The sequence below is a fragment of the Magallana gigas genome, chromosome 2 (assembly GCF_963853765.1).
Source record: "Magallana gigas chromosome 2, xbMagGiga1.1, whole genome shotgun sequence".
NCBI lineage: Eukaryota > Metazoa > Mollusca > Bivalvia > Ostreida > Ostreidae > Magallana > Magallana gigas.
In genome coordinates this window covers 10,923,951-10,937,986 of record NC_088854.1, presented here as the reverse complement: position 1 = coordinate 10,937,986, position 14,036 = coordinate 10,923,951, and the positions used below count along the sequence as shown (strand labels likewise).

At 35.4% G+C, this 14,036-nt stretch overlaps 1 protein-coding gene across 2 annotated transcripts in view; it reads left to right on the top strand.

The window, feature by feature from the left end:
* The window catches only part of LOC105331872 (DNA-binding protein SMUBP-2), a 15,500-nt gene extending 1,464 nt beyond the window's left edge, over nucleotides 1–14,036 (top strand). The window contains exons 3-17 of one of the 2 annotated variants that reach the window (XM_066074994.1): nucleotides 744–939; nucleotides 1,246–1,346; nucleotides 1,695–1,855; nucleotides 2,769–2,969; nucleotides 3,060–3,284; nucleotides 6,590–6,687; nucleotides 7,178–7,360; nucleotides 7,687–7,805; nucleotides 8,064–8,158; nucleotides 8,643–8,766; nucleotides 9,052–9,228; nucleotides 11,264–11,438; nucleotides 11,576–11,708; nucleotides 11,971–12,760; nucleotides 13,919–14,036. In XM_066074994.1, coding sequence (XP_065931066.1) covers nucleotides 744–939; nucleotides 1,246–1,346; nucleotides 1,695–1,855; nucleotides 2,769–2,969; nucleotides 3,060–3,284; nucleotides 6,590–6,687; nucleotides 7,178–7,360; nucleotides 7,687–7,805; nucleotides 8,064–8,158; nucleotides 8,643–8,766; nucleotides 9,052–9,228; nucleotides 11,264–11,438; nucleotides 11,576–11,708; nucleotides 11,971–12,759 — 2,777 coding nt within the window. In that variant the 3' untranslated portion in view covers nucleotide 12,760; nucleotides 13,919–14,036. Of the gene's footprint in view, nucleotides 1–743; nucleotides 940–1,245; nucleotides 1,347–1,694; nucleotides 1,856–2,768; nucleotides 2,970–3,059; nucleotides 3,285–6,589; nucleotides 6,688–7,177; nucleotides 7,361–7,686; nucleotides 7,806–8,063; nucleotides 8,159–8,642; nucleotides 8,767–9,051; nucleotides 9,229–11,263; nucleotides 11,439–11,575; nucleotides 11,709–11,970; nucleotides 12,840–13,918 lie in introns of those variants that run through there. The other variant, XM_066074993.1, reaches the window with a different exon arrangement.

Sequence of the window (14,036 nt, the reverse complement as noted above, 5' to 3'; positions counted from 1 at the left end):
TTGTGCAAGGTCCAAATGGCTCAATGATATCAGATATTTAGAAATACCCATAGGCATTTTATTCTTTTGTGTCAATTTTTCTGAATAAAGTGAGTTGACAATCTTAAACTTTTAAGCTCAAGTGAGCTTTTCTGATCGCATTTTGCCTGTCGTTCATTTATCCGTCCATCTGTCTGTCTGTCTGTCCATTAACTTTTCACATTTTCAACATCACGGGGGAAAATGGATTTTAATTTATACAGGATCTACATGTACTGTGGAATCATTAGAATTCGTGGTGGCTCAATTTTTGTGGTATTCGTGGGTAGCCCTCGCCCATGAATTTACATCCTCAACGAATCGAAATTACCTACTGAAACTGAAAACTGACTCATCCACGAAATAAGATCCCCACGAACAAGCAAAAAACCAACAATCCACAAAAATTGGCCCCCACGAAATTTTATGATTCCACAGTATTATATTACATTATCCAGATAGTTTGTATTATGACTCCATGAAACTGATTTTATCAGACCTATTGTTCCTCAGATGAGCAATGTGGTCCATGGGCCTCTTGTTTCCATGTATCATTTCATTTGCTCTGCATATTTTGGTTTTAAATTGTCAAAAAGTGACAGGAAAAAAGAAACCTGGGACAGAGCACATGTATACCTTTTCCACCAAAATCAGTACATGAAAGTCATAAAGTTTAGTGTTGCATATTGATTTAATATCAATGCTTATTTATTTCTCTTCTATAGGTGATATAGTTAGCCTGACTGCCAGCTCGGCCCATCAAGGCGATGAGGGTTTTGGGTCGGGCATTGTGACACATGCTGGAAAGTCGGCCATTAGTGTAGCATTTGATGACAAGGAGGATTTGTATGATTTACAGGAGGAGGATCTCTACAAGCTTACCAAGCTTGCTAATGATGTCACGTACAAACGACTAAAAAAGTGAGCAAAAGAACTCTACATTTCATGTTGAAAGAATGTATAATAAAAATCTATTTTCTCTTGGGTTACACAGATTAGAAATTTTCCAGGATAATATACACATATCTCATGTAGTATTCTAGAGGGCAGCAGAATTGATGTTTAACCCCATGCACAGCACACACAAAAAAATTGCATAACTGGTTCTCAATCTGAATGTTTTATCGAATACAAACTCAGTTACAAAACTTCATTGCGGCTTCTGTGCAGAATTTCTTACTGTGTTGGATGTAAACAGCATTGATTTGTGTTTTTATTTATCTCCAGTGCACTGAATAATCTGAAAAAGGGTGATTTTGGTGGATCAAGTAGACTTGTGGATGTGTTGTTTGGAGAAACAGACCTGTCTTCTCCTTACAACCTCAAAGGTTGGCACCATCGCTTGGTTTTATTTTCATTTTACTGTAAAGAAGGATGTTATATACCGGTATTTTTAATTTTATTGTGCATGTATAATGTTGACTAGGAAGTAAATACAACCAGGAAGGTAGATCAATAGCACTTGACAACAATACAAGCCTTAAGTACTCATCTGTAATTGAATACTTCACTTTCCAATGTTAACCTCCCCCTCTCTCTCTCTCTCTCTCTCTCTCTCTCTCTCTTTCTCTCTCTCTCTCTCTCTCTCTCTCTCTCTCTCTCTCTCTCTCTCTCTCTCTCTCTCTCTCTCTCACACACACACACACACTGAGCAGTGGATGTTTGTGATCTTTCAGACATCCACCTGGTAAATTCTGGACTGGATGAGTCACAAGAAGATGCTGTTAGGTTTGCTCTTGCTCAGCCAGAAGTAGCCATTGTGCATGGTCCTCCAGGCACAGGGAAGACCACTACTGTCATAGAAATCATCATCCAGGCTATCAAGCAGGGCAACAAGGTAAGACATTCATTAATAGTGAAAGAAATCATTGTCAAAGTCATCACACAGGGCATCAAGGTAAGATAGCTGCAGGTCTGTAGCTCCTGGTCTGAAAAAAATCAGATGGACGACCTGGGAGCTACAGTGCCTCCAATAGTAAAAATCTGCAATTTACGGCACACAAAAAATTGTGCTAGTTTTGTGATTATTCTGATTATTGATTATTCTCATTTTCAAACACATTCTGTACAAATATTTGATTCCAAAACATTCCTAGGACATTTTACTACAGATATCGACACTTCAGTTGCCTCTGATATTCTTTTAAACACCATCACCAGTCCCGTAAAGTGAAGTGGAGCAGTTTGTTTACATGTAAAAATGGCAACTCTCGATCTCGACGTTAATTAATATACTTTATTTTCCGCGGTCGGTTTAAATAGCATGTTTAAGAGAAAGTCTGAGGCAAGTAAAATGATGATATCAGTTGTAAATTGCCTGAAAAATTTAATGGTACTTACTGTTTTCACAGAATTTGTGTGAAAATGAGGTTAATCAGTCCAAATCTAGTGCAATTTTTTGTGCGCCGAAAATTGCAGATTTTACGATGGGAGGCACTGTAGCTCCCAGGTCGTCCATCCGAATTTTTTCAGACCGGGAGCTACAGACCTGCAGCTACAAGGTAAGACAAATACAATTCTAGAAATAATCATCCACACCGCCAAACATGGCAAGAAGGTATGACCTCTAGAGTCATTGAAATCATCATCAAGGCCATGAAACAGACCAGCAAGGTAAGACAACCAAAGTCATAGAAATCACCATACAGGCAACAAGGTAGGCAACTGTTATATGTAGGTACATGTAATCATGTATGTTCAACAATACTATCTTTGCAAACTAATATGATTGTATTCTCTCAACATGACAGATTTTGGCTTGTGCACCATCTAACATTGCTGTTGACAATTTAGTGGAACGACTGGCCCAGCATAAACAAAAGGTGGTGCGACTTGGTCATCCAGCAAGAGTTCTGCCACACATACAGAAATATTCTCTAGATGCTATCTTGTCTTCCAGTGAAGAAACTCGTCTAGTGGAGGATGTCCGCAAAGATCTTGATAAAAATCTGGTAATTGTCTGAAGTAAATTAAGAGCTGCTATCCCAAGTTGAACTATTTTGGATTTTATGCAAATTTACCTCTTTTCACTCTCTGTCCAGTCTGCCATTAGAAAAACCAGAGATCATGGAGAGAAGCAAAAAATACGAGAAGACGTAAAGTATTTACGAAAAGAATTGAGACAGAGAGAGGAAGCTGCCTCCAAAGAAGTCCTGAAAAGAGCTGATGTTGTCTTAGCAACCCTTAGCTCAGCTGACCCGAGAGGACCAATTAGATATCTCGATAATGAACACTTTGATCTGGTTGTGATTGATGAATGTTCACAGGTAAATTGTAGGAAGATTTCAGCATTTTGATTCTGGATGCCCAAATAATTAGCGTTTGTTAAAATTATATTACTGAGATGTAAACAAATTACATAAAAAATGCATTTCTTTGTAAAATCATTTTCAAGATAAAGTGTCTGCCTAACAGCATTATTGAAATTTTGTGAAGTTAATAGAGACTAAAGTGATAACATTATAGTACATCATATAGTAATACTTCATCAATTCGAAAGTTGTTAACTTTATTATGCCTTGCTTTTTAGCTCACCGAGACGAAGTCAGGGGGAGCTTATGCTATACCCTCGGCGTCGGCATCGGTGTCGGCGTCCGGACCTGGTTAAAGTTTTTGTTGCAGGTCCTGTATCTAAGCTATTACTTGTCCTATCTTCACCAAACTTGCATGGATGATGCATCTGGACCTACTTATGGACTTGAAAGACTTGGATGCTGAATCTGAGTCCTAAATTTCAGATGCTGGAGGAGGTTAAGGTTGTTGGACCAGGTTAAAGTTTTTGTTGCAGGTGCCCTTTGATAGCAATATCTAAGTAACTGCAGGTCCATACTTCACCAAACTTGCATGGATGGTGTGTCTTATGATACTGATGCACCAGACAGGCTTGAGTGCTGAATCTGAGCTATAGGTTTCGGATGCTGGAGGAGGTTAAGGTTTTTGGAGCAGGTTAAAGTTTTTGTTGCAGGTGCCCTTTGATAGCAATATCTAAGTTACTGCTGGTCCGTACTTCACCAAACTTGCATTGATAGTGTGTCTTATGATACTGATGCACCAGACAGGCTTGAGTGCTGAATCTGAGCTATAGGTTTCGGATGCTGGAGGAGGTTAAGGTTTTTGGAGCAGGTTAAAGTTTTTGTTGCAGGTGCCCTTTGATAGCAATATCTAAGTTACTGCTGGTCCGTACTTCAACAAACTTGCATTGATAGTGTGTCTTATGATACTGATGCACCAGGCAGTGCTGAATCTGAGCTATAGGTTACAGATGCTGAAGGAGGTTAAGTTTTTAAGACTGGTTAAAGTTTTTCTTGCAGGTGCCCTCTGATGATTACATCTTAGTTACTACTTGTCCTAACTTCACCAGACTTCCATGGATGGTGCGTCTTATGATACTGATGCACCAGACAGGCTTGAATGCTGAATCTGAGCCATAGGTTTCGGATGCTGGAGGAGGTTAATGTTTTTAGAGCTGGTTAAAGTTTTTGAAACAGGTGCCCTCTGATGATTATATCTTAGTTATTACTTGTCCTAACTTCACCAGACTTCCATGGATGGTGCGTCTTATGATACTGATGCACCTGACAGGCTTGAATGCTGAGTCTGAGCCATAGGTTTCAGATGCTGGATATGGTTAAGTTTTTTGGAACAGGTCACATGTTTAATAGATAATAGTACTTTTTCAAACTTGCATAGTTGATTAAACTGTAATATGAATGAATCACAGAGGAAGCTTCAGATGCAGAGCTTGATCTCCATTATCAAGGATGCTAAAAAATATATTTTAGTTATTACAGGTCCTAAGTTCACCAAACTTGAATGGATGGTGTGTCTTATAATACAGATGCACCTGACAGGCATGGATGTTGAATCTGAGCGGATGCTGGAGCAGGTTAAGGTTTTAATTGCTAGTGCCCTCTGACGATGATATCTTAGTTATTACTGGTCTGAACTTCACCAATCTGGCATGGAGATGCGTCTTATGTATACTGATGCACCTGACAGGCTTGAATGCTGAATCTGAGCCATAGGTTTCGGATGCTGGATGAGGTTTAGTTTTTTTGAATCAGGTCACATGTTTTATAGATGATAGTTTGCCTAGTTGATTTAACTATATTATAAATGAAAGGCAGAGGTTGCTTCAGATGCAGAGCCTGATCTCCATTATCAAGGATGCTAAAAAAATCTTCTACCTCACTCAAACCTGCTCGATAGATAGATGTGTTTGTTGATAAATGATATAACATGATTCCTATGATATAGTATTGTATGGTATGAAACAATATTGTTTAATATGATACAATATAATATCATATGTAATATAATAAAAAGTTATATGATATGATATTGTATCAATTTTTTTGATATTTTATGTTATGATATTGTATCATGATATGTATAGTATTGTATATTTTGATACTATATTGTATAATATTATATTGTATTATTAATTTATTATTTTGTCACATGATACTACTAAATAAGATATTGCAAAATATAAAATTGTATCCTATGATACAATATTGTATGTTCTATATTATTGTATCATACGATATTGTATAATATGATATTAGTTTCTGCAATATAGAATTATATCACATGAAATTGTATAATATGATACTGTAATATTATATAATATCATATCATACAATATTGTATAATATGATATTGGTTTATAATATGATATATTATCACATCACATGAAATTGTATTGTATGATATTGTAAAATATATTATTGTATCATATGATACAATATGTATAATACAATATTGTATTATATAATATTTTACTTTATCACATTATATTGTATCATTTGATATGATATTACAATGTTGTATCAAATTATATTGTATCATATGATACAATATCATATTATGTATCAAAAATGATACAGAATCATTCAATATAATACTATATTATACAATATAATATCATATGTTTCAATGTTACGATGTATTATGCAATATGATATTGTTATATAATACTATATTGTTTTATATATTATGATGTTGTATTATGTGATCAAATACACGTATAACACAATGCAATGTCATATCATACGTTACAATATCATATGAATATCATATCTCATCATTGTTTATTATGGTATTTTATTGTATTATATGATATATGTTTTAAATATGATAGGATGCAATATTTAATTTTATTTTATTGTATTGATTAACATATGAACATATGATTATCATACAATTTTTTAACAGATGATATACGATATTGTGTCAAAACAGAATCCATGAATATCCAAGATCATAAAGTATGATTTTCATTTAATATGATAAAGGTGGTCTCATAAAGGTGAAGTCTCATAAGGGTGATGTCTCGTCTCGGTGAGCTTTGTAATCTGTGATTACCTATGTTTTATTAAAAAAAATTAAAGTTTTAATTAAAGTTTTATGGGCGTTGATTGAATTGAAGCAAAGATAAAAGTTATTTAATCTGTTTATTGGGGTCATCACACACATACAGCTGATGTGTATATTATTGATTACCATAGATCTAAGAATCTTATTTTACCTGTGATCAGATTTGACTGTACATATATAAATTTCTGAACAGGCGGTTGAGGCGGCCTGTTGGATTCCCCTTTTGAGGGCCCCACGGTGTGTTTTAGCTGGAGACCATTTACAGCTTCCACCCACAATACTCAGCAAAGAGTAAGGGATTTTATCTGAAATTTGAGTGATGGTTCTATATAAATATGTGAATGCTTTAAAAGTATGTAAATGTTGAAATGAAAAATAAAAATTAAATAAGAGTTAAAATAACAATTCAGTACTGTAAATTTTTTATTTTATGTGAGTATTTAATTCCACGATTACAGTTTTTGCATCAAATGATGAAGGTATAACATCGTGAGCACCATTTTATTGACATTATTTCATATAGCTCAAAACTGTCTGAAAAGAAAAAGCGAGATTTTAAAATCAGCTAGGACTGCTTCCTGCGATTTTACACTGTATTAATTCTTTGCATTAAGTAAGGAATTAACAGTAGTTGATTGATTGTAGGACATAGATTACTAGTACATGTATAATGATACCCTCCCTTGAGACCCTTCTTCAACACCATTTCTGTTAAGTATGTAGATGTCGCATGTTTTATTTCAAATTTCTTTATCTGCTTGTTGTTTTCCTTGATCCTTAGAGCTGCTAGTGCTGGCCTAGAGACAACCTTGATGGAGAGACTTCTTGACCTTTATGGTGGCAAGGTCATGAGGATGCTGACCACTCAGTACAGGATGCACCAGCTGATCATGCAGTGGTCCTCGGATCAGCTGTACGAGGGCAAGCTCACTGCTCACTCCTCAGTGGCTGCACATCTCCTCAGGTAGGAAAAGTCCTCATTAGGGTACTTCCTTGTATTACATGTCATTGTTTAAACAATATGATGATGTATACAATATCATCATTTATAACATGATATCGTACAATATTTTACAATTATATAATATCATTTGTCACAATATTGCGATGTTTTATTTGATACTATATTGTATCATATGATACTATATTATCAAAAAAATCTTCATTTCTGACTTGGTCAATTTGTAATGCCTACTGTCATGACAATCTTCAGGGTGAAATAATGAAATAGGAACACATGCCTTGTGCATACATGTAAAAATTAGAAATCTTCTATTTTCTATTTTGTAGAGACATTGAAAAGGTGGAGGAGGTTGAAGAGACATCAGAGCCGCTGTTGTTGGTTGACACAGCAGGTTGTCAGCTTTTTGAACTCGATGTCCCCGAGGAAATCTCTAAGGGAAATGAAGGTTGGTTGGTTATCCCTGTATGCTGCACTGAACATATTTGTTACTATGTGATTCCTTCATACTTTTGTAGCTGTATTATAAAGTTAAACTTAATTTTAATTTGAGATGTTATAATTTCCATATTATTACCTGGGTACCACAAGTGTTCATATCTAACAAGAAAAGTATGAACTATGCTGATATGCATGATTACTGTATGGAATATACAGAATACGGTACTCCCAGAATGCCATATTATGTTGATTCCATGACTTCCAGGTGAGGCAGACATTGTCAGCAGCCATGTTGAAAAACTTATCAAACTAGGATTGAACCAGGAGGAGATAGCAGTTATTGCCCCATACAACTTACAGGCAAGTTTAGCATCTATTGTCTCATACAATTTACAGGCAGTGTAATGCATCTATTGCCCCACACAACTTACAGGCAAGTTAATGCATCTTTTGCCCCATACAACTTACAGGCAAGTTAATGCATCTATTGCCCTATACAATGTTTAGGCAAGTTAATGCATCTACAAATATATCTCTTAAATAGATGACGAGATTATCTCACAAATCAAAGCATGCCTTCCCTATATTGAATTGCATACTTTTGATGATGCAAAATAAGTGTGATTTTGAAGTGGCTTTAGTGTATCGTTATAGTATCATTTAGTGTGACTAATAAAACTTGTAGTGTAGTATATCAAGACTTAAAGTTAACTTTTATTTGAATATGCAAAATATTTTTTATGTGAGTATATCCAAAAGAAGAATATTGTTATCATTGCATACTTAATTTTCATATGTAAAAGCCTATGCTTATTTCAATGAATTAAAATTCTTAATGTAATAGGTTGAGCTGTTGAGATTACGACTTTCCAATGATTATCCAAAAGTGGAAATCAAATCAGTGGACGGATTTCAAGGAAGAGAGAAGGAGGCTGTCATTATATCCATGGTCAGGAGTAACAAGAAAGGTACTAAACTATACATGTCTGTAGGAAAAGTACCACATGTATATTTATAGTAGAAATGTGTATGCACTATAAGAAATGACCTAGTGTTTCTCACAAACCCGTAAGATTGGTACAATTACAAGTAAAATACTTGTCAACAACATTTCTGTCTCTAAACATACCCAATTTATGTTACTATATGTTGGAATATGCTAATTAAACTATTTTGCAAAACAAATAGATATTACTACAGTAAGTTTTATTAAATGAGCTTTAAAAATGCCATTGCAATTTATGGGCCAACAGGTGAAGTAGGATTTCTAGCAGAAAAGAGAAGAATCAATGTAGCCATAACCAGAGCGCGGCGCCACCTAGCAGTGGTGTGTGATAGTGAGACAGTGGGGCACGACGCCTTCCTCAAATCTCTAGTGGACTATATGTCAGCTAACGGGGTTGTGAAAACGGCTCAGGAATTTGTAGAGGGTAAGACCTTTTACTACTAGTTTGGAAGTATTATTCCTCTTTAGATGACCTATTGCCATTCTTCATTATTTGTCAGTCACATACTTTAAACATTGTTTGCTTTTTGTCATAGCCACTGGCAAAGAACTATATATGATATTAGTCAAATTTGGCCCCCATAATTTGCTAATTTTAAAGTGACTCAGGTACATTAATTTGTTGTGTTATTCTATAAAAGAGTTGACATAAAATATGTTTTCACCTATTTATTTGATTTATATGCACTCACTGGCAGTATATGACGTCAGAAGTGACGCTTTTTTTATAATTCAATCAAAATCAGTCAAAAATTGACATTTTTCTTATCTTTTTTCGAAATGGAAATATAGAGCGACTCTTTGAACGAGAACAAATTTTTTGTCACTTGTAAGTACTGGAAAGAAACATCTTTGGTGAAAATATTTTGTTTGTTCAAGCAGTCACTCAATGTTTCCTTAAGGGTGTTATTTACTCAGGGTTTGAGTTCTCAAATTCCGATTGTTAAAAAGTTCAATGTAATGAGTAAAATTTGTTCTAAACACAAAAAGTATTTATGAAATGAATTATTATTGACAAAACATTCAATTGTTTTACTTTATTATGGAATTATGCTCAAACAAAATTTGACTTTTACCCAAACAGAGGAAATTCGGACTAAATTTTGCAGATTTTGTTTTCTGCCAAAAGTTTTTTGGCAGTAGTCTAATATTAAAAGTTAGGATTTTATATTTAAGTCTACGTAATTTTGCATATTTTCCGTTGTTTTACCTCACTTATTCATTAAAATAATCTTATGGCACGAATAATAATAATATTGAAAAATGCTTAAAAACGATAAAAGACATCATATCTCAAAATTTTGAACATTGACCTCAAATAAATTTTATGCCAATAGAATAAGGTCAATATAAATAGTTCAATATCATAAATGTTTTTGTATTATCATCATTCAATTTTTTGTAAAATTGAATCAAAAATGGGTAGGGATTTGAAAACTGATAGAGGAAATTCGGACTGAATTATTTTTAAAAATTGATGCTGAAATCTTAATGTTGTGTACTTATTTAGTGCCACTACCATTCGTAAACTGTATCTTATTTTTTAAAGTGTTTAATTATTTGTAATATTTTTATAATTAAGAAAATCTCAATCGTAGTGTAAAATTTTATGGGATTTTTCTTGAATTTTCAATAAATATTCAATGGCCATTAACTCAAAAAGTAGGTCATTGACCTACTTTTCTGAAAGTGAAAAATAACAATTCAAGCAAAGGTCTAAAACACACAATAGATGGTTTTTCATTATCATCAGTGGATTTTTTTTTCATTCTGAGTAAACGTCATCCTTAAAGAAAAACTGCTTCAAAACAAGCCGTTTTATGATAAAAATGCAAAAATGGTGGGAAAAGGTAAACTTTATGATGTCATATTTTTAAATTGTGGGCACTAAAATCAAAATGAAAATTATGAAAAAAACTTCAAATGTATATTGTTCAAATAAAACAAAGAATTATAGTAAAATGACAATGTTCATTTAAGGGGGCCATTTTAGGCTCAAACCATATATAGTCCTTTTGACCAAATTTGTTGTGAAAATTGTTGTTCGCACCTTCAAGGGCGTTACATTTTTGGTGAAAACTGCAAAAATTTCAATTGAATCAATCTTTAAAACTTATAAATTACGGCCATTTTGATATGTTCTACACAGTGCTTTTTAGGCTATTAGAAAGCAGCATTTTCAAGTCAAATCTCTGCTTTCCCACAGAATCCTGAATACTCTTCAGATCTTCCACCCTAGCCACACTCCTCTCTGTTAATTAATCAAATCATTCACAGTACATATTGGAAAAATGTTATTCTAGGGATTCTTTACTGTGCCCCATTATACTCTTGTGACTGTCTTTTGTAAACAATAACATTGCTTTGCACATATCGATAGAAATTTATAGAATGTGTTTTGTTATAAGAAATGAAAAATATTAGATAAAAAGGATTATTATTATTAATGTTTTATTTAGCTGGAATCGTATATAACAAAGTAACAAGACCAGATCATCTCAATGACCTCTTGACCTTACCAAGCAACAACAAGGGAGCAAAACCAAAGTCTGCCAAGAACCAAAGGAAATCTCAAAACAAGCAGAAACCAGCCAAGACAGAAGGCCAAATTCCTGAAGCAGAGAAATATCAGAAGTAGGTTATATGGAATCTTTAAATAGAAAATTAACATACTTTTTAAAATTTTAGGTGGGAACTGTGTCAGAAATGAGTTTTACCTGTATTAAGCATTTTGATGTTGAAACAATTATCAATGTAAGTATCATTTGCAGAACAGAAGAAGAAACAAATGAGAGGATCAAAGAATTTCAGGGATATTTAGATACATTTGTACAGGAACCATCTTCAGGAGAGTTGGAATTTCCTTCCTCCCTGAACTCACATGATAGGATGCTTGTTCATGAGGTACAGTATACAATTTTTATCCACCAGAAAATCTCCCATGAGATTTACCTTAAGGTGATATTTTTGGCCGTAAACTATTATTGGTGAAGAAAATTTTCAAATGTTTTAGCTTTGAAATTTGAATGTTTTCCTTTATATCTATACAAAACTCTTTGTCTCAAGGAAATTAATATAGTCTAAAAATGGCTACACAATTTAAGTTCTCTTAAATAAAGTCTTTAAAATCCTAGAAGTAAATTGAAAACTCATTTTTCCACAACAGTTGTCAGAGAAGATGGGACTGATACACATTAGCAAAGGGGCTGGCAAAGAGAGACATATAGTGGTGTCAAAACCAGGTGGTGGTGGTGGCCATGATGTTGTCAAGTGTTCATCAAAACAACATTTAGAAAAGGAAAAGATTTCAGAGGAGAAGGTAGCTGGAGCACAAAATGTGGAGCTACCATCTCAGGCAGAGGAAGAATTTCCAGAGGATAAGGAATCACAAGCTGCTCCAAATCAGAAAGAACCCGATAAAATTGTGTGTAGACATTGTAGCAAGTCAGTTATTAAAGCAAACATTCAGTTACATGAAACTCACTGTTTACGAATGCAGAGACAGAAAGCTGCACCCAAATCTGCTGATTCTAGTAGCAAAAAGCATAAAGATCAAAGCACACCAAGAGCACCAAATGCCCATGCAGATGTGGTGGCCAAATTGGAGAAGGTGGATGGTGATGATTTGGACAGTATGATTGCTGCGGTTCAGAGCGTGGATAGGGAGTGTAGTTTTAAGAAATGTAAGACCAGCACTAGAACACTGGGTCATAATTGTGAATTCTGTAGGAGAAGGTTCTGTCTCAATCATCACATACCGGAAGTCCATGGATGTGGAGATGCAGCAAAGGCCCATGCCCGAGCAACAATTATCAGAGAGGGGGTGCTGTACAGAGGTAGTGGGGTGCCCGACAAAAGGCCTGACCCCACACGCAAGGCCCAACTTCAAAAGAAGTTGGATAAAAAATTAACTGATATGGCTACCAAACGGCAGGGCAAGAAACAAAAGAAATAATGTGTGTTTATTTATAGAGAGTTTGATTTGTTGATTTTGAATTGTTTCTAAGCATTGAATAAATTAGTGCTTTTATTGGATTGAACACAAATTGTCTCTTCCTACAACGCAACGCAATCTACATTAGTGGGGGTGGGATCGCCTAGAACATTGTAGAATGCCATGCGACGGCGCTCACTTTGAGCATGCACAAAGTACAAAGCACAAAGTGGCCTCTCGTTCTGATAAACACGCGCTCTCAATGGCATCAACAGCATTTGAACATGTTGTTTTTCATTTTGTTGCGTTTACTGTTACACAGCGAACACAAAGCGATGTTGCTGCGATCATCGTGCTCTGTTGGCGTTTCTTCTGTGTTGATAGCCCTGGGATATTCCCAAAAGCTTTTTTTACATAGCCATTCACATCAAGTTTGAGAAAACTATATCGCTAGCTTCTGTACAACAGCCATTCTTCGAGCTGTCGTGGTCTGGCTGACAACGCACTTGAAACGTCGTGAAAGCGCGGTATTAACGCTAATGAACGCAGAAAAAACGTCAAGAGAACGCGATGAACGCAGCGACATCTCGTTCTAACGCTGTGGATGCACGGTGAGAGCGCGATGGAGACGTGCGCAGTGACATCACAAAGAACTCCGAGAGGTCTCTGCAAGCGCAATAGTTTTATCACTGCGTCTACGCTGCGATAAGCTGCGTTCCTTGAGCGCGTCAACGGAGCTCTTGTGGTGCGTGCTGTTGAAGACCTTTGCGCTGTCTCGGCGTCCTCACTCCGTTTCTACTGCTTGTTTATCAAAATGCAGAGCAACGGCGCGTAATTTGTGCACGTTCAAAGTGCGCGCCGTCGCATGGCGTTCTGTAATGTTTTAGGCTACTGTGGTTTTATCAATGTTCGTTGAATACCAATTTTCGTGGATTTCGTTGTTAAGTTGATCCATGAAATTAAATGTTATTTGAAACGCAATTTCTATGTACTGGTAGGGTCATTGGCCACGAATTTACGTATCCTTGAAACTGTGATTTTCACTTAATCCACGAAAATTGATACCCTTGAATATTAATGAAACCACAGTATCCCACCGCGACAAATGAAAATGCCGTTGCGTTGTTACGGCGCTGTAGGGGAATCTACTGCTTTTGCTTTGGTTTTTACATAATTTAAGGCACAGCGGGATGGCCATGAGGACGCAGCTGCGGGGTGACAGGCGAATCCAGGAATTTTAAAACGCCTTAAACATGCTGTGGGAACTTAACATGGTGTGACAGTGATAGTACAACAAA